At 66.5% G+C, this 17,849-nt stretch overlaps 5 protein-coding genes across 5 annotated transcripts in view; 2 read left to right on the forward strand and 3 right to left on the reverse strand.

Moving 5' to 3' along the window:
- Nucleotides 1-2,035, reverse strand: part of PFL1_04582 (uncharacterized protein) — a gene marked incomplete at both ends in the record, with an annotated part of 2,137 nt that extends 102 nt beyond the window's left edge. The window contains 2 exons of the mRNA XM_007882108.1: nucleotides 4-1,495; nucleotides 1,641-2,035. Of these exons, the coding sequence (XP_007880299.1) occupies nucleotides 4-1,495; nucleotides 1,641-2,035 (1,887 nt within the window). The remainder of the gene's footprint in view (nucleotides 1-3; nucleotides 1,496-1,640) is intronic.
- A 4,787-nt stretch (nucleotides 2,036-6,822) lies between these two features.
- On the reverse strand, nucleotides 6,823-9,258 carry PFL1_04583 (uncharacterized protein; the record flags this gene model as incomplete). The annotated part of the gene is made up of 1 exon (XM_007882109.1): nucleotides 6,823-9,258. One exon carries the CDS (start codon nucleotides 9,256-9,258, stop codon nucleotides 6,823-6,825), a length of 2,436 nt encoding a protein of 811 aa, XP_007880300.1.
- A 611-nt stretch (nucleotides 9,259-9,869) lies between these two features.
- Nucleotides 9,870-11,174, reverse strand: PFL1_04584 (uncharacterized protein; the record flags this gene model as incomplete). The annotated part of the gene is made up of 4 exons (XM_007882110.1): nucleotides 9,870-10,334; nucleotides 10,470-10,846; nucleotides 10,976-10,988; nucleotides 11,109-11,174. The coding sequence occupies 4 exons, from the start codon at nucleotides 11,172-11,174 to the stop codon at nucleotides 9,870-9,872; spliced, it is 921 nt and encodes a 306-aa protein (XP_007880301.1).
- Nucleotides 11,175-12,820: 1,646 nt separating this feature from the next.
- Nucleotides 12,821-14,717, forward strand: PFL1_04585 (uncharacterized protein; the record flags this gene model as incomplete). Its single annotated transcript, XM_007882111.1, has 3 exons — nucleotides 12,821-13,702; nucleotides 13,813-14,359; nucleotides 14,476-14,717. The coding sequence occupies 3 exons, from the start codon at nucleotides 12,821-12,823 to the stop codon at nucleotides 14,715-14,717; spliced, it is 1,671 nt and encodes a 556-aa protein (XP_007880302.1).
- Nucleotides 14,718-15,627: 910 nt separating this feature from the next.
- Nucleotides 15,628-17,849, forward strand: part of PFL1_04586 (uncharacterized protein) — a gene marked incomplete at both ends in the record, with an annotated part of 3,365 nt that continues 1,143 nt past the window's right edge. Inside the window, one exon of the mRNA XM_007882112.1 lies at nucleotides 15,628-17,778. Coding sequence (XP_007880303.1) covers nucleotides 15,628-17,778 — 2,151 coding nt within the window. The remainder of the gene's footprint in view (nucleotides 17,779-17,849) is intronic.

Genomic DNA, 17,849 nt, shown 5'->3' on the forward strand with positions numbered 1-17,849 from the left:
GACGTCGTCGGCGGGCTCGTGGGTGTGGGGCAGCTCGTGGCTGCGGTGGGCCGAGGCCGAGGGCGAGCTGAGGCGCTTCTCGTCGCGCATGCTCTGGCTGCCGATGCTGGCGACGGCCTCGACGTCGTCCTCGCCGTACATGTGGGCGCGCTCCATCTCGAGCTGCTCGGCGCGCTCCTCGGCCATGCGCTGCGTCTCGCGGCGGCCCTCGAGGTAGAACTCGATCTCGTCGTCGGTCATCTTCCAGAACTTCCAGTTGCCTTCGGTCAGCTTGCGCATCCACGGCGGCAGGATGGCCCTGAAGCCCGTGGCGTCGTCGTTGGCCGACACCATGCGCGCGCCCCACGGCTCCTTGACCGTGTCCCAGCCGGCGGGCACCAGGCGGCCGTTGGTGATGCGCACCAGCGCCCACGGGATGGCGTTGAGCAGGATGTACGAGATGATGCCCGCGATCAGGCCGTAGGCGATGTTGTAGAAGAGCGGGATGCCGACAATGGTGATGAAGGCGGGCAGCGCGTCGCCGACGTACGACCAGTTGACCTGGGCCGTGTTGGAGGCCATCATCGAGCCGACAATGATCAGCGTCGAGCCCGTCGCCCACGCCGGCAGCGAGGCAAAGATGGGCGAGAAAAACAGGCTGAGGAAGAACATGAACGACACGACGACGCCCGTGATGCCCGTCCTGCCGCCCTCGGCGATGCCCGACGCCGACTCGACAAACGCCGTGTTGGGCGAGAGGCCGAGCAGCGAGCCAATCGAGATCGAGACGGCGTCGCTGAGGTAGGCGGCCGACGAGCCCTCAAAGTCGCCGGTGCGCGCGTCCATCAGCCCGGCGTGCGACGCCATGGCGTACAGGGTGCCGGTGGTGTCGAGCAGGTCGATGTACAGGAACGAGACCAGCGCGGCCCACACCTTGCCGTTGCCGTAGCCGTTCCAGTCGATGTTCTGCGGCCCGAGCATGCCGAGGCCGTTCCAGTTGGCCACCTGCTTGAAAAAGTTGAAGTCCGAGTCGCCGGCCTCGGTGTGCGGGAACATGGTGATGGCCGTGTTGCGCGGCCAAGACACAATCGAGACGAGCAGGATGCCAATGATGAAGGCGCCCTTGACGCGGTAGAGGAGCATCAGCGCGGTGAAGATGCCGCCGAGGAAGACGCCGACCCAGACGCGCGGGTCCTGGAGGACGTGGCTGGTGCAAAAGCCCGTGTCCGGGTCAGTGTACTGCTTGGGGCAGCCGCCGAGGCCGACGAGGTTGGTGAGGTCGCCGCCGATGACGTTGAGGCCCGGAGGTCCGAGGCCGATAAACGCAAGGTAGAAGCCAATGCCGGCACCGGTGCTGAGCTTGAGCGAGTGCGGCAGGAGGCGGGCGAGCCACTGACGGAGACCAAGGACCGAAAGGATGACGAAAACCCAGCCCTCGAGCCAGACGGCGGCGAGCGCCTGGCTGTACGGGATGATGCCGGAGCCGGCAGTACCGACGATAGTGAAGGCAAAGTAGCTGCGAGAGAGGAGGGGGAAAAGAGAAGCACGAGGTGGATGAGAGAGAGGGCCGGGGTTAGAACAAGGACACCGGCATCAAATGCGCGATAGGATGAAGTGGAACTTTTGCGACGAGCTAGAGCCGGCGGGCCGACGACACTCACGCATTGACACCGAGACCGGGGGCGAGGCCGAGAGGCATGTTGGCAAAGAGCGACATGAGCAAGGTGGCAATGCAGGCCGATGCGCCCGTGGCAAAGACGTAGTCGCGGCGCAGCTGGGCAGTGCAGGCGTTGTAGGCGGGGTCATTGGCGCAGAAGGGGTCGTCGGGCGAGTTGGGGCACTCGCAGGGGCCGCCCGAGGTGGTGAGGATCGACGCATTGACGCTCAGGATGTAGGCCATGGCGGCAAACGTGACGAGGCCGGCGCGGATCTCGGTGAGGAAGCGCGAGCCGGGCCGCGAGAGCGGGTGGCCGGAACCATCGAGGCGGAAGTAGTAGCCGACGGGCGAGACGGCCACAGCGCGGTTGATGTTGTTGAAGACGGTGGCAATGGTCATGGTGACAGGAAGGAGGGGGTCGGGACGTCTAGACGGCGCAGCCGCAAGACGACGACAAAGGGGGGTTGGTGGAGGAAGGTGGTGGAAGAAGGAGAAGAGGAAATCGAGGTCGCCGAGGGCAGGCCGTCGACGGCTAGGTTGCTGCTGCTGCTGCTGCTACGGCGGCGGCTGCTTCGAGAAGCGGGTGGTGGAGCAGAAGCAAAGCGTGAAGCGGGAGGAGGGCAAAAGGAGGATGGGAAGGGGCGAGGCGGAGCGCGCGACCCAAAGCGGACGGGCGGCCGAAGGGAAGGCAGGAGGGGCGCGAGGACGACGAGGGAGGTGGCAAAGCGGCCGCCGGCGCCGAAAGGCCTACCGAGGACGCTGGGCTTTATCTCAAAAGGCGAAACGAGGAGCGAGACCGGACGCGGGGCAAGACGGCCGGCCTGCCTGCCTGCTGGTCACGGCCCGCCACCATGACCCTAGCCCAGCCTGTGGTGCTTTCGTCGACCTCGCCTTCGGCACTTTGATCCTGGCCCTGGCTCTGGCTAGCAGGCAGCAGGCAGGCCCCTGGACGACGACGGAGATGGTCCGTCGCACTACTCGTCTCCTGATCCCCTCTAGTTAGCCTCTTGGTCGGCCTGGTCGTCGACATGGTTCTGCCTGCCTCGTGCCGCCTGCCTCCCACGCACACCCACGCACGGCTACAGTAGGGAAAGTCGGCTGGCGCAGCAGGCTCGGCTGGCAGCGGACAGCCAGCAGGCAGGCAGGCGGCCCCCCAAGGGGAGCGACGCTGCTGCCGCCGCTTGCTTCAATGCGACGGCGTGCGATACGAAGGCATGAGAGCGAAGAGCAGCAGGTCGCAGGCAGGGCAGCAAGCTAAGCCAGGAAACGCAGCAGAAGCAAGCAGGCAGGCAGGCAGGCAGGTGTCAGGCCAGGCCGAACAGAAGAGGTAAAGTGCCCAGGCCGGGCGGCAGAAGAAAAATCCGAGCCGTCGATTTAGCTGGCGGGGCGCAACGACCCGATGCCAACGAACACGTACGCTCCAGGCAGGCCCACGGCCCGCGTTGCCACACTCTTGCCCCTCGAGCGACTGCCTAAAACGGCACCAGGCAAGCGAGGCCACCAGGCAGACAGCCAGGCAGGCAGGCAGGCAGGCGGTCAAGCGAGGCCTCAAGCGCAAGCAGCCCAGCAGGCGCCGGTTCGCTCGCACGCACAACGCGTCCTTCTGCCCCTGCCCTCTCCTCGAAAAATTGGAGCGGCAGGCGGCAGGCGTCAAGACAGGAGGGCGGCCAGCTGAAGGCGATTTGCAACCTTTCGGGAATTTTGCCACACGGCGGCCGTCTCAGCTGCCGCACGTTTTTCCCTTCTCTCTCTCCGTCGCCGCGCGAGTTCGAGCTGGCGGATCTCGCCCGTCGATGCCCATCAGGCGGGTTCATCTGCTGGGTGTTGGGAGCGGGCTGGCGGGCGCCTCCCTCGCCGAGCCCGGGGTCTGCCTGCCGGTGGCACGATAACGATCCCCTTCTTCTCGGACGTCGCGGCGGGCCAGGCCAGGGTCAAGCAGCATGCTCTCCGCGAGCGGGGCTGCAGGCAGGCAGGCAGGCTCTCTTCGGGCCGCCTTTGAGCGCCCGACAAGGCCGTGCGTGCGTGCGTCTTCCCGACAGGCGAGCAGGCAGGCAGGTAGGTACGGCTGGTAGCCAGGCTGCGCGCCGAGCTCCGTTCTGGTTGGTCGAGCGGGCCCGTCGCATGTCGAGAGATAAGCGTAGCAGCAGCAGCAGCGGCCGGATGCTCAGACTTCCAACCAGCGGTCGCGGTCCTCGGGAGGAGGGGGAGGGTGAAGTTTTGCCAGCCTCCTCATCGAAGGAAGCCCCATCGGCCGGCGGTTTTCGTAAAACGAAAAACCGAACGGAGGCTGGGTCATGCTGGGCCTGAGCATTGGCTGGCTGGCTGCCGGTCGGCCCGTCGAGAAGCCGAATGAAAACGACGCTTGTCTCTGCCTACATGGGGCCCTTCGCCTTGGCCATGCCTTGCCACCGCGGCTCTTCTATCTGTGTGTGTGTGTGTGTACATACGTGTGTTCCAGCCCGCTACCGGTGCCGCTAGGCTGCGATTTGAGACACGATCCAGCGAGTCCAAGCCGGGCGCGGCCATGACGACCGGCGACATCATCAGTACGTCGTCGTCGTTCGTCGACCGAAGATGGTGACGAATGAGAGGATGTTTTCGAGGCTTTCCACGAATGGTGATCTGCTTGACGAGGCGACGCCCAGGCATGAACGCAAGGCAAGAGGAAGGCACCGCAAATCTACAGAAGCAGGTGTGGCAGGTGGGTGAGATGGCAGCATGGCCAGGCATCGTCGACAGCTGGGGACCAGCGCGACAGAGGGATTTGCGGTCAACTTTGACCTCCGACCCAAAGCAGGCACAAAGCAAGGCAGCCCAGACCAGGCCAGGCCAGCTGGCAAGGCATCACATGGACGGGCCCGTTGCAGCAGGCTCGATCCGCTCGCTCGCTCGCTCTTCCCAAGGGGTCGTTCCCACAGCCAAGCCCGGGAGGCAGGAACCGGCCTGCCCGGGCTGCCCAGGGCGGGTGGGAACATTGCGGGCGGGCTGAAGGTTCGCTCGGTTGATCGCGCAGTACGTACGTGCGTGCGTAGATGCGTTTGTCGAGATGCCAGGAGAGCGACGAGCGACGAGCGACGAGGGCCCAAACGAGGCAGGCAGGCGAAGGTGGTGTCGAGGACGTGCGACGACTGCCCGGTCCGGCAATCGTCCCTCCTGCCTATCCCGACGGCGCAACGAGGCTTCCAGTGCTGCGCCTAGCCAACATCGATCAATGCTGCCTCTCTCTGTCCGTGCTCGTCCTACATAGCCGCCGCCGCCGCAGATAGAGAGGAGCCCCGGGAGGCGGGTCGGTGGGGACGGCGCATACTGTAGGAAGCCATGCGACAACAAAAACGACGTCGAAACGTCGCTACAGATGAAGTCGTGCGTTGCTGGGCTTGGCTCGGCGCGGCGCCGAGATGCGATCCCATCGTTCCTCGCAAGGCTTCTCTGCACGCCCTCGTCGACGACGTGCAGTCAAAGCGGTCACGGAGAGGCGGGGGCGCAGCCAGGGTCGTGCCCATGAACTGTCGCTAGACTTGTGCAAGGTCACTCACCACAATGGCCGTAGCTCGGCGTGACGACAACGGCGTCGAGGAGAAGAATAGGCTAGGCATCGTCGGGGCCGTGCGGAGCGGGGCTCTCCCCACCCCGCCCCGACAGACTCAGTGTGGCGGGTGAAGGAGGAACGAGGGGCTCATCGCAATCAACAACCGACGAGCAAGCAAGGCGGGTGGGCGTCGTTGAGCAAGCGAGCGAAGCAACCCGACCGGGCATCGGGCGCCGGAAAGCGGTGGAAGAAGGCGGACCGTGACGGCGAGGACCATGTCCGCTGCACCTTGCGTTGGGCTCCTCTTCGCACCGCACAGAGACGACGACGACGACCGGGGCCGCATCCTGTATCTAGGTACCTGCAGAGACGAACGCTGCGCGGTGCGGTGCGGTGCGGAGCGGTATCATGTCGAGAAGGCTGGAAATTGAAACGACCAGAGCCGGTGCGCCTTCTTCCGACAGCATCCTCGAGGCATCTGGCCGTCCGTCCGTCCAATGATGGTCGGGCAGTGGCGGAAACGTGGTTGCCTCTTGCATACTGGACCCAAGGGCTACTGTACCATGGGCTGAGGTCGAGGAAGGGGGAGGACGGGAGGGCCGTGAAGCGAGGTGGTGGGGGGCAAACGACGACGACCGCAGCAGCACCGGTCCGGCCGAGTCGAGGACTGGCGAGCCGTACATCGGCACCGATTCGTCCGCGAATGAGGCGGAGCAGGGGGAGCGGTGAGGGAGAGGGAGCGAGGGAGTGCGGATCCGGCTGGGCCTGCGCGCATCACCACCTCGCCATCTCGGACCGTCCGACGATGGCCATCTGTATCCCTATCTTATCATCCCGCCCCCTCTCTCTCTCCACAGTCAGACATGACATGTGGGGAGGCTCAGAGGCAGGCCGGATGGACATGTGCACCAGATCGTCGTGCGTACATGACACGGCAAGGCATGACATGGAAGCCTCCCGACGCCGACGGCCGGGCGGCTGTTCGGGATCGACGTCGCTCCAGCTCCGTACATCGAAGCCGCAAAACGCACCGGTACCGCTTCCAAACTCGAGGCTTTTCGAGGCGGGGGAGACCAATGAACGGCGTCTCTTCATCAGCTTGCCAAGGCCGAGAGGGGGGAGGAGAGGGAGAGAGGGTGGATTCCTCGGAGACGGCCGAGGACGCGCATCGAGACGGTTAAAACTTCGGACTTGGCCGAAGTCTGGACGAGCGCCCGCCTGGCCTGGCCTGCCTGCCTGCCTCGGTCGTGATTGGGCGGGCGGGTCCGACCTTGGCCTCGCCCCTTTGCCCCTTTATCCTCGACCTCGAGTCGAATCGGCTCCGAGACGTGCTGAGCGCCATCCATTCGCGTCGTTCGTCGACCGATGGCGGCGAGCTGCTGTCCACCCGCGCTTCCACCGCGCTGCGAGTTGAATGTTTATCGATGGAAAGCCTCGGCCGCGCACTGGCCAATGGGATCAGACGACCGAGACGGCACTCCTGTTTTGTGCGGGTGAGCGAGGGGATCCACATGCAATCATTCTAGGGAGCAGTGGCGAGCGCTGAGTGCGCTCTTCTAAAAGTACAGGGTGTTGAGACCGTGATGATGGATGGGGGGCAGGCACGGGGCGAGGACGATGGCGAGGAGGCCGGACAGCCGATGGCGGTACCGTTCCTTCAAGCCGAAGCCGAAGCCGAAGCCGACGTGGCAGCCGTTGCAGCCGGAGACGACGGCGAGGCGGCGGCAGCGACGCCCTTGCGCTGCTCGAGGACATTCTTGATGAAAAACTCGCCGGCCTTGTAGCTGCTGCGCACCAGGGGCCCGCTGGCGACGTAGAGGAAGCCCAGCTCCTCGGCCGTCTTCTGCCAGTGCTCAAACTTGGCCGGCTGCACGTACTCGGTCACCTTCATGTGGCGCTTGGTCGGGCGCATGTACTGCCCAAACGTGACGACGTCGACGTCGTTGGCGCGCAGATCCTTGAGCGTCTGCAGCACCTCGTGGTCCTCTTCGCCGCAGCCCAGCATGATCGACGTCTTGGTGATGAGCTTGGGGTTGGAGCGCTTGGCGTGCGCCAGCACCGCCAGCGACTGGCGGTACTTTGCGCGGCGGTCGCGCACCGACGGCGTCGTCCGCTCGACGGTCTCGACATTGTGGGCAAACACGTCGAGGCCGCTGTGGGCGATGCGGTCGACGCACTCGGTGTCGCCGGAAAAGTCGGGCACCAGCGCCTCGACGAGGATCTGGGGCGACTTGGACTTGATCTTGGAGATGGTCGAGGCAATGTGTGCCGAGCCGCCATCGGCCAGGTCGTCGCGGTCGACCGAGGTGAGCACAATGTAGCCCAGCCCCCAGCGCGAGATGGCCTCGGCCGTGTTCTCGGGCTCGTGCGGGTCCAGCGGCGCCGGCGCGCGCGACGTCTTGACGGCGCAGAAGCGGCAGCCGCGCGTGCACGTGTCGCCCATGATCATGATGGTGGCCGTCGCATTCTCCTTGCCGCCCTCGCCGCCCCAGCACTCGCCAATGTTGGGGCACCGCGCCTCCTCGCACACGGTGCTGAGGCCCAGCCCGCGCAGGTCCGACTTGATCCGCGAGTAGTTGGCGCCCGTCGGGATCTTGGTCTTGAGGTGCGACGGCAGCCGCGCCTCGCCCACGCGGCCCATCTGGACGCGGGCACCCTTGGGGACGTGGCTCGCGTCGTCGACCTCGACCGCCTCGACCTCGCCGGCAGCAAAGTCGCCGATCGACAGGTCCTGCGCCAGCTTGGCTCGGAACGCCGCCATGCGCTCCGACGGCTGCGGCGGCTTACCGCCGTCCGGCGACGGGCCGGGCGCCGCCGCCGTAGCGTAGCCGCGCGCGGCCGCAGCGATCATGCTGGCCGACGGCATGCTGCTCAGCTCGGGTCGAGATCCGGCGCCGGCGAGTCCACCGCGCGGCCTGGGCGTGAGCTGCGCCGAGTTGATGGTGGGCGGGCCCCACTCGCTAAAGTGGTCGCGCTGCTCGGACTTGGTCATGCCAAGGCGGCCGCGCCACCGTGGCCAGTGGACGAGCCTCTCCCGCGAGTCCTCGAGGTCGTGGGCCGACGACGCCGGGCTGAGGGCGGCGCGGAGGACGAGCTTGGAGTCGGTGGCGCGCAGGTTGCCGTACCAGTCGCCGTGCGGGTAGACGAGGGCGTTGGCGGCAAATGTGTGGCCGCCGACGTGGCTGATGGGCCACACCTTGACCTTCTTGGGGCTGGGCCGGCCGGCCTTGACGAGCGAGGCCTCGTTCTTGCGGACCGCCTCGCGCAGGCTATCGAGCACCTGGCCACCGGCGACCTGGCATCGGCAGTCGCGAGCGCCGTGGGCGCAGACGTAGACGTGGGTCTCGTCCTGCTCGCTCGGCCGGCCCGTCTGGGACCGCGCCGCCAGCAGCGCCTCGTCGATCCTCTGTCGCAGAGGGACGCCCTCGTCGAGCGTCTTGAGCGACAGCGGCCCGACCTTGGTGACCTTGCCGGGCTGGGTGTAGGCGTAAATGATGAACCTCTCGTCCTCGGAGCGAGAGTTGGGGACGGGGCGCAGCATTCGCGGCGTCGCAGGATCCCAGTCGGGCAGCTCGTTGGCGGCGGCGTTGGTGTCGCGGACCGAGCCTTCGGAAAACGAGATGCCGAATCCCTCGAGGCTGCCGCCCTTCTTGGATCGCCCCTCGAGCTCGAGCAGGAGCGGGTTGACAGACTCGAGGTGCGAGGGCCAGCTCGACGAGGGGCGTGCCCGGTCGACGGGGTGGACGACGAGGTGGACCTTGTAGGAGGGTGCGGAGCCAGCTAGCGGCAAAGCCGTGTAAGGAGCTGCAGGCACGCTGCCGTCCTCGTCGACAGCGATGGAGATGTCCTGTCCGGAGAGGGTGGTTGTGGCGGTGGCGGCGGCACTTGCATGAGCATCGGCGGTGGCGGTGGTCGTCGACATTGACCTCGAGTGCGGCGAGCAGACGGCCAAGGTAGAGCCACGAGGCTTGACGGCACGGGCTGCTGTGGCAAACGGTGCTCGCGCAGCGCCAGAGTGCGAGGCCGAGGCCTGCCGCAGCAATCGCGGGCCCAGCGACCGGGCCGACCTCGACGTCGACGGAAGGCAGCTCATGTCGGGTGAGGTGCGAGGAAGGAAGGGAGTGGCGCCGAGCAAATAGTGTGCTCGACGATATCGCCAGCAGTGGTGTCGAAACTGGCGCGGGTGGTGGTGGTGTTGAGATCGATGTGAGGTGGGGAAAGGGACTGTGGCGAGTTGAGAGGTTTGGTGGAAGAGATGAAGGGACGAGGACGGGGGCAACCAGCCAGGCTGGTCGAGGTCAGCCTGCCCCAACTCTCTGGCGCACGCCACAGCTGGCCGCGGTCGAGTCAAGCGGAAGCGGCAAGAGGTGGGGCAGCGCAGCGGAGGGCCCCAGGCACCTCTCTGAAATTTGGGGCCGGGAGGGGGCCAATCCGCGAGCCCCGATTTGCCCGAAAGCCGAGCCGCGTTTGCCTGGCCCGGGTGGTTGGCATCTGCTGGCCTCTACCTCCTCTCCACCGCCACACGCTCTGCATCCGCCTTCCGCCTCGCCGTCGATGGTCACACACGAATACCAGGGTCGCGTCGGATGTCCCGATCGAGGATGCACGGACATGAAAGACAAGGAGCTGCGCCGCTCGGCGGTCGCCTGGTTTTTTGCAGAGGTGGCGGGCAGGCCCTCCTGGCGGCACCACCGCGTCGGGTGGCTACGACTCCTCCATCTCCTCCTCCTCCTGCTCCTCCTCTTCTGCCTCTGCATCTGCACCTGCATCTTCCTTGGCCCCTTTCGGCCCTGACCCTCGCGCCTTCTTGGCCTCTTGCGCCGGTACCCCGTCGGACGCCCTCTTGGCGCTGCCGCTCTTGAGGTCCTCTGGCCGAATCGTGTGGCCCATGCGCAGCTTCTCCTCGAGCCTGCGGATCTCGTCGAGGCTCTCGCTGTTCTCGATGGCCTCCTCGATCGCTTTCCTCTCGTCGGCCGTCAGCAGCCTGCCCGCCGAGCCGTTGAGCTTGCCCGGCTCGAATGTCCTCTCCTTGACCACGGTCTCGCCCTCAGCTTCTGCCGCTGCCGCTGCGGTGCCGGCCTTGCCTGCCCTGCGCCGCAGGATCGACGCCGCCAGCGCCGACGGTCGGCCATCCGACGTCTCCATGAGCTGCTTGGCCAGCTCGCGCTCCTGGGCGGCACGCACGCGCAGCCGCGTGTGGAAGGAAGAGACGCGCAGAAGGGTCAGCGACAGGTCAAGGCCACCTCGTCGTCGCTCGCTGGACGTCAGGACGGCGTCGGACGGCCTGCCACTTCGCGCACTCACCTGCTGCCGCACGCGCCGGAAGTCGAGGACGCGCACGCTCGGGCACTTCCACACGACAAACTCGCGGTAGTTTTTCTCGCGCGCGATGGGGTTGCCCATGAGCGTGAGGTACTCGAGCGAGCGGAGCTTTGCGAGGCTGGCCACCTCGCCGAGGTCCTGGAGCGAGTTGTTGGTCAGGGTCAGCATCTGCAGCGCCGGTATTGTGAAGGCGATGCGCGGGTCGATGCGCGCGACGAGGTTGTTGGCGAGGTGCAGCGTCTTGAGCTGCTGCAGCAGCGGGAAATTGCCCAGGTAGCGGATGTCGTTGTCGGTCAGGTCGATGGTGTCGTTCTGGTCCTTGGTCACGCCGAGGTTCTCGATGGCGGGGATCTTGAGGCCTGGGCGGTCGGTTCGGAGGGGAGGAGAAGGAAGAGGTCAAGGGGCGTCGGTGGCGGAGGTCAGCGGGTTGGATCAGACGAGGCGCAAGATGCCCGTGTGCGTTCTCCTTCCGTGCCTCTGCGACTCACCTCTGAGATCGAGCTGGCAGGACAACAGACGATGAAGCGCAAGAGGGGACGAAGGGCCTCTCGGGGTCGTCAGTCTATCGTCGTATCGAAGTGAACCTGCCGCTGCTGCCGCTTCTCGTGTGCGGCCACTCACCTCTCTATCCTTGAGCGAGTTGATGTACGAGTTGCTCCGTGCGAGGAGCTCTGGCGTGAGCTTCATGGCGGCGGCGGCAGCGGTATGAGAGCGACTGTGTCCAGCGAGTAGTTCGTGCCTGGCCTGTGAGCAGGGCGATGTAGCGCCTTCGCACAACCAGTCCGCGGCGGCTGCTTGAGATCAGGTGCTTGTTGCGCTCGCGGGAGAACGTGTCTGGCCCCCTTGTCCGTGAACCTGCGCGTGGCGTAGTCGGGTGTGTCGTCGCGCCTGTCTATCGCACGCCGTTTCGCAGTGAGTGTGGCAGAGTGTGCCGAGGGTGCTGTCGCTTGTGGATGGTTGCGAGGGAGGAAGGTGCGGCTTGTGGGCGCAGGGAGCAGGGGCAGGACGGGGAGCAAGCGGGTGATGCACCTCCCCTTGGTTTTCGCGTGGAGGCGGTCAGGCCGACGCTTTCAGTCGCACGGCTGACATGCGCTCACCGCAGGCGACACCGCGGGCGGCCAGCGCTTCCCATCGAGAAAAAGCAGAAAAAATCCACGACGAAAAGCCGCTGGGCTGGCCAACAACGAGGGCCTTATAAAGCGCCGCCCCGCTGTCGCCGCCCTCTCTTTCACCACCACCACCACCACCACCGCCCGCCTTCCTTCGTCTAGCCTCTCCCCGACAACTCGCCGCATCGCAATACGACGACGACGACATCATCATCGCCTGCGACCCTGCTGCCTGTGCTCGCCCGACGCCGTTGTCCCGCCCCAATCCTAGCCCCCCCACCCCCTATCCCATCCCACCACCACGACCTCCCCCCCACCCTCATTGGACTCATTCTGCCCGCCCGGCCTCTTTCCTCGCGAAAGGGTATCAATATCTTCCAGCCGAAGCGGTTCCTGGTAGAGTCCCAAATCCAACGCACCGTTCACGCGACGGTGCGGGTCCCGCGTTTGGTCGTCGCCCCATATAAAACTGAGAGGGGCGGCGGTCGGCGCGGGGCCAGCATCGCCATCCCAGCACGGCTCGCGGCCGTCGCGCCCGCTTCCCGTAACAAGGACGGGTGTCGATGCCGTGTCTGGCCCCGGGGTGGTGGCAGCAACATTCCCTCCTGTCTTTTCCTCGTATCTCGTCGCTATCGCCCTTGTACTCCCTACGCTCGCCGTGGCTTTCCCCTGCTGCAATGATCTCGTGTGTCGCATCACCTCACTATGCCCGTGTCGGACCATACGCCCGTCTTCTCTTCTGCTGCGCCCCTTGCGGTCGAGTGCCACGCCGTCTGCCAAGAGGCGCGTCGGCCCGAAGACGGAGGCCGTTCATTCCCTCGTGCATGGCATCCCAACGGAGCGCGCCTCTCTTCGCCGTCCGTGTGGTCGGGTCGTCGGCCAGGGTCGGCCAGGGTCGCGCCGAGTCCAGCGTGTCGCATGCAAGCAAAGCGCCTCGCCGCCCTCCTCACTGCCAGGCCTTGCCTCCTCGGCTTCCGACGACGAGTCACGTCGAACATCGCCGGCCCACCACGACGGCCCGCTCGCTCGTCGAGATCAGGCACGCATCCTTTTTGACCCCGCCGCGAGACGATGCCACCGAGGTGAGCACGACCCCTTCCTCCACCATCACCGCCCAGGACGCCGGCCACCGCGTGCTCCTACCGTCGATTGCCCCTGCCGCCGTGACCACGTCCAGCACCTCTTCCGTACCAGGGCCTCACATCGACCAGGACGACGACGACGATGAAGACGACGACGACGACGATGAAGACGACGACGACGACGATGAAGACGACGACGACGACGGAGCCCAATGCACCTCACGAGCGAGACGACTCCGGCCCGTCGCTGGGTGCCGAGATCCCCCCACACGACGAAGTTCGCAAGGGCGCCCTCGATCCGGACGCCATCGTCCCGCCGCTCGACTCGCAGACTGACCTCGAGGCCCACAATTCACCGCCTGGATCGCCGCGATCGATGCTCTCCCTCCGCACAGCGTCCCCGCCCGCCGCAGATCATGCCCCGCCGCCCAGCGCGCTCCCGCCGCTGGCGTCGGGCGTCATCGTCCTCGCCATGAACTTCCTGCTCAACGTCACCTTCTTCATCATCGTCCCCACGTCGGCCAGCTACGCCAACGACCTGGGCGCTTCGACGTGGTTCAGTGGCCTGACGATCGGCATCAGCACCTTTGTCGCGGGCATCTTCCTCGTCCCCTTTTCGCGCCGCTTCAGCGAGGGCTACAAGGTGCCCTTCCTCTTCAGCACCGTCTGCTTCGCCGTCGGCGAGGTCGTCTACGCCCTCGCCGGTCGCGCCGACACGGCCTGGCTGATGTTTGTGGGCCGCGTCATCCTCGGCGCCGGCTTCGTGTCGTGGATGTTTGTCAAGCGCTACATGACCGACCCGCGCGTCGTCGGCACCGCGCGCAGGACCATGATGTCGGCGCTCCTCGTCACCACCCAGGCCGGAGGCATGGCCGTGGGGCCCTTTGTCGGCGGCCTCCTCTCCAAGAGGCTCGCGGCCATGACGGAGCGCACCCGCATCTGGAACGGCTTCACCGCCTCGGGCTGGATCATGGCCGGCGTCTGGCTCGCCTTTTGCGCGGCCATCTGGCTCTGCTTTGAAGAGGTGAGCGGCCGTTGTCGACCGATTGACGTGCGATCGACCGTCCCATAATGCTGAACTTGCCCTGCCTGACCGCCTGATATCGCCACGATCTGTCCTCGCGACCATCGCAGCCACCTCAGAGGGACCACGCCGTCGCCCTGCAGGTGCTGGACCCGGCTACGAAGGCAGCACCCGGTGCAAGCAAGCTGGACGGCTCGACGCAAGCAGCTGGCACCTCGTTGGCCCCTACCGCCCCTGCCGCCGCCGCGCCCGTCACGCTGTGGACGCTGCGTCGCCACCTGGATCGCTACCAGCTGTGCAGCGTCGTGGTCATGTGCTGGTTCTCGATGGTCAACTTCCTCGTCCTGGGCGCGTGGGAGTCCAACATCCCCGTGTTCGGGCGCGTACGCTTTGGGTGGTCCGAGTACGATGCGGGCAACATCATTGCCCTCGGGGGCATCGCCACGCTGCCCATCCTGTTTGGCCTCGTCTTTGTGGCGCGCTACGTCGAGGACCGCCACATCCTCGCCGCTGGCCTCCTCCTGGGCATGCTGGGCCTGTCGCTCCACCTGGGCACGCTGCACGGCCTCACGCGCACCGAAGCCCAGATCCACGACGCCACCAGCGTCACGTTTGGCTCCTTCTTCACCGCCTGGTTCCTGGTGGCGCTCGGATACAGTGAGTGCCGTGGTGGCAGGGCGTACGGTCCGCCTGCCGCTCTCGACGCTGCGTTGACATCGACTCATCGCCCATTGTCGTCCTCCTCCTCCGCTTCCAACCCGCCCTCTGCGCAGACATGCTCACGACGATCACGGTGTCGCTGCTGTCCAAGCAGATCCCGCCGCACCTCAATGGGCTCTCGTCGCTGCTGATCCAGCTGAGCAACTACAGCGGGCGTATATCGGGCGCCTTCTGGGGCACGACGGTGTTCAACGTGGGCCAGCTCTCGATCGTCTGGCTCGAGCTGGCCTTTACCGTCATCGGCACCATGATGATTGGGCTCATGTGGCGTCGCATGGCGGCGCAAAAGGGATGAGGGCTCAAGGGGGCGGGGGGAGGATGGGGGGTGGCCGCAATAGACGTTGTTTCGTCTTGCGTCGTTTCTTGCAGCGTGGGGACAGTCTGAGCCTGCGAGGCGTCGCTGTGGTGAAGCGTCCTTCTGAGGGTGTCGGTACGCAGCAGCAGAGAGCAGAGAGCAGTGCGATGGAAGGCGAGTCAGGTAGAGTGACTGGCGACGACCTTAGACGATGGCGCGAGCAGAAGCGCGCGTGGTGCTGTCGAGGCCTGCGAGGCGTGACCTGGCTGCGAGGTGATGGCAGGCCTGCCAGACGAGGCGGCGAGCGCGTGTCTGCATCGACAAAGAGGGTCCAGCGGCGCTCCTGTCTCTCTGCTGCCGGCCTGCGCGTGGCCCGCGCCCACCTGCTTCGCCTGCTCGCCCGCTCGCCCGCCTGCCTGCCTGGGTTGCCCCCCCCAAAGAGGTTGGCGGCCCCCACGCCCGCTTTGGACCTCGCATCCATCATCATCCATCACGTCGAGCAGCCAGGCCTGGCCCCATCTCGCGCTCGACTCGACAGCAGCCGTCACCATCGCCACTGCCGCCGCCGCCGTTCTTGTCTCCTCGTCAAGGTGACTGCCGCGGGTCCATCTGCCACCCGCCCACTCCCCTCGATCCCAGAGTATCCCCTTTTCGCGACGAGTCCTGTCAGACACCCATTCGACCTCTTGCCTCGACCCCGAGTCTGGACGACCGACGAGCACGAATACGAGCCAATGGCCATCAGCGAGAGTCCAACTACCCCCTCGAGACACAACCTCGACTCGCCGCCCACCTAGGGGCGCTGTCTCACAGCACACCGCCCTGGCCGCCGACCGTTCCAGCAGGCTCACTCGCTGATTGCCACGTCCATCCGCCTCTGCGCCTGCCCAGTCTCTCGCTCCTCGCCACGATGCACCGCTCAGACTCGCCGGAGCCTCCCGCGAACGGCACCGGCCATTCGACACCTGACACGCCGCCCTCGCAGTACCGCACCGCGACCGCGACACTCTCGGCCGCGTTTGCCAGCCTGTGGGGCTCCTACCAGCAGCAGCAGCCGCAGCAGCCGAATCACAGGTCTCAGGCTGGATCATCTACGATAACCGGCAATGCGCCAGGCCCGACCCCTTCCTCGCCGCGCGCCGGTGGTGGCAGAGGCCGCACACGAGGTGCCATTCCCTTCGCCATCTCGGCGCCGCTCGAAGCCTCGCCGCGCGAACCGACAGCCTCGCCAAAGCAGAGGTCGGCCGGCCTCCGCAGCGTCTTCGACGTCCCAGAGGACCTCGCTACCGGCGGCCATCCCGATCGACGCGCGGCCAAGGACGACCTGAGCCTCGGCCACCCGCCGTCTTCGCCCCGCGCGTCCGGTAGCGGCCACGCCGCCAACGCTGCGAGCGCGGCCTACTCGACGCTGTCTCGACTGCGGACGAAACCATCGCGGTCCGGCCTCAACCTCGGCGGTGGAGGCGGTGGCGGTGGCGGCTCGGGCTTCCTCTGGGGAACGGGCGCCGCGGCCTCTTCGTCCGATGCCGGGCCACTGCAGACTCCGAAAGCGGCGTCCGACTGGGAGAGCCTGATGCAGAAGCAGGAGCGCCTCGACTCCCACGTCCGGCGCATCGTCTTCCAGGCCGGCCTCGACTACGAGACGCGGCCGATGGTGGTGCTGGCGGCGTGCTGCCTGCCCGACCCCAAAGAGGTCGACTACGACGACCTCTTCGACCGCATCATTGCCACGCTCGACCTGTTTGCGGAAAACGACTACACGGTCATCTACCTGGCCAGCGGAGGGCGGCACCGGCCCGGCTGGAACTGGCTGTGGAAGTCGTACAAGCGCCTCGGCCGTAAGTTCCGCAAGAACCTCAAGCGGCTCTACATTGTCCACCCGACGTTTTTCACGCGCTCCCTGATGCAGTTCATCCAGACGGGCGCCTACTTTGTCTCGCCCAAGTTCCCCAAGAAGGTCACCACCGTCTACACGCTGAGCGAGCTGGCGCGGCACATCCCGCTCACGCAGATCGACATCCCGCCCGCGGTGCTGCAGGTCAACGCCGGGCTCGAGGCTTCCGTCACGCTGCCCGAGGTGGCGGCGGCCCACGGTGGCGGCGGGACGGGCGACGGCGCGCCCAGCAAGGTGTTTGGCGTCGACCTGGTCGAGCTGATGGGCGAGCAGGGCGAAAAGGGCGGCGTGCCCAAGGTGGTGCGCGACTGCGTCGAGGCCATCCTCGGCAGCGTGGGCGACGTCCGGCCGATCGAGGTCGAGGGCATCTTCCGCCGGTCGCCGTCGTCGGCGCTGCTGCGGGCGGCCCAGGAGAGCTACGACCGGGGGCATCCGGTCAACCTGTCCAACTACGGCGACCCGCACGTGCCCGCAGTGCTGCTCAAGGTGTTTCTGCGCTCGCTGCCCCGGCCCATCTTCCCCGCCAGCCTCTACTCGACGATCGCGGCCTGCCCTCCGCCGCCGTATGCCATCGCGACCAACGGCCGAGGCGAGGATGCCGTCGACGGCGACGACGACGAAGACATCGACGGCAGCGCCGCCGCAAAGCAACAGGCCGCTGCCCTGGAGACGATCCAGCACATCCGCGAGGTGCTGCTGCCGGCCATTGAGCCTCCGTCTGCGGCGATGCTGCTGTCGTACGTGCTGGGCATGCTGCACCGGGTGTCGCAGCACGCCGACGTCAACAAAATGGACGCGGCCAACCTCGCCACGGTCATCGCGCCCAACCTCGTGTCGGGCGGCAACGCCATCCAGGATATGATGCTGTGCCGCGTCGAGGGCATCCGATCGATGGCGGCCTTTGCCCCGAGCAGCGGCAGCCCGAGCCCGAGGCTGGGCCCGCCGGCGGCCGATGCCGGGCCCTCGCAGCCGCAGCCGCCGTCGCCGCTGCTCCAGCCACCGCCGTCGCGGCAGAGGAAAAAGGCGCCGCCGACGACGCTGGGCACCGTCATCCGCTTCTGCATCGAGCGCTACTACGAGATCTTTGACGAGGCCGAGTTCGGGCCGCGGCTGGAGCGCGCGCAGCAGATGGTAGACGAGTTTGGCTCGCTGCCAACTTCGGCGTCGGTCATGACGTTTCACTCGGCCAACGACGGCTCCCCGACCTCGCCCGCGCCCGCGCCCGCGCCCGAGTCGCC

This window comes from Pseudozyma flocculosa (genome assembly GCF_000417875.1).
Source record: "Pseudozyma flocculosa PF-1 unplaced genomic scaffold scaffold00015, whole genome shotgun sequence".
NCBI classification, from domain to species: domain Eukaryota; kingdom Fungi; phylum Basidiomycota; class Ustilaginomycetes; order Ustilaginales; family Ustilaginaceae; genus Pseudozyma; species Pseudozyma flocculosa.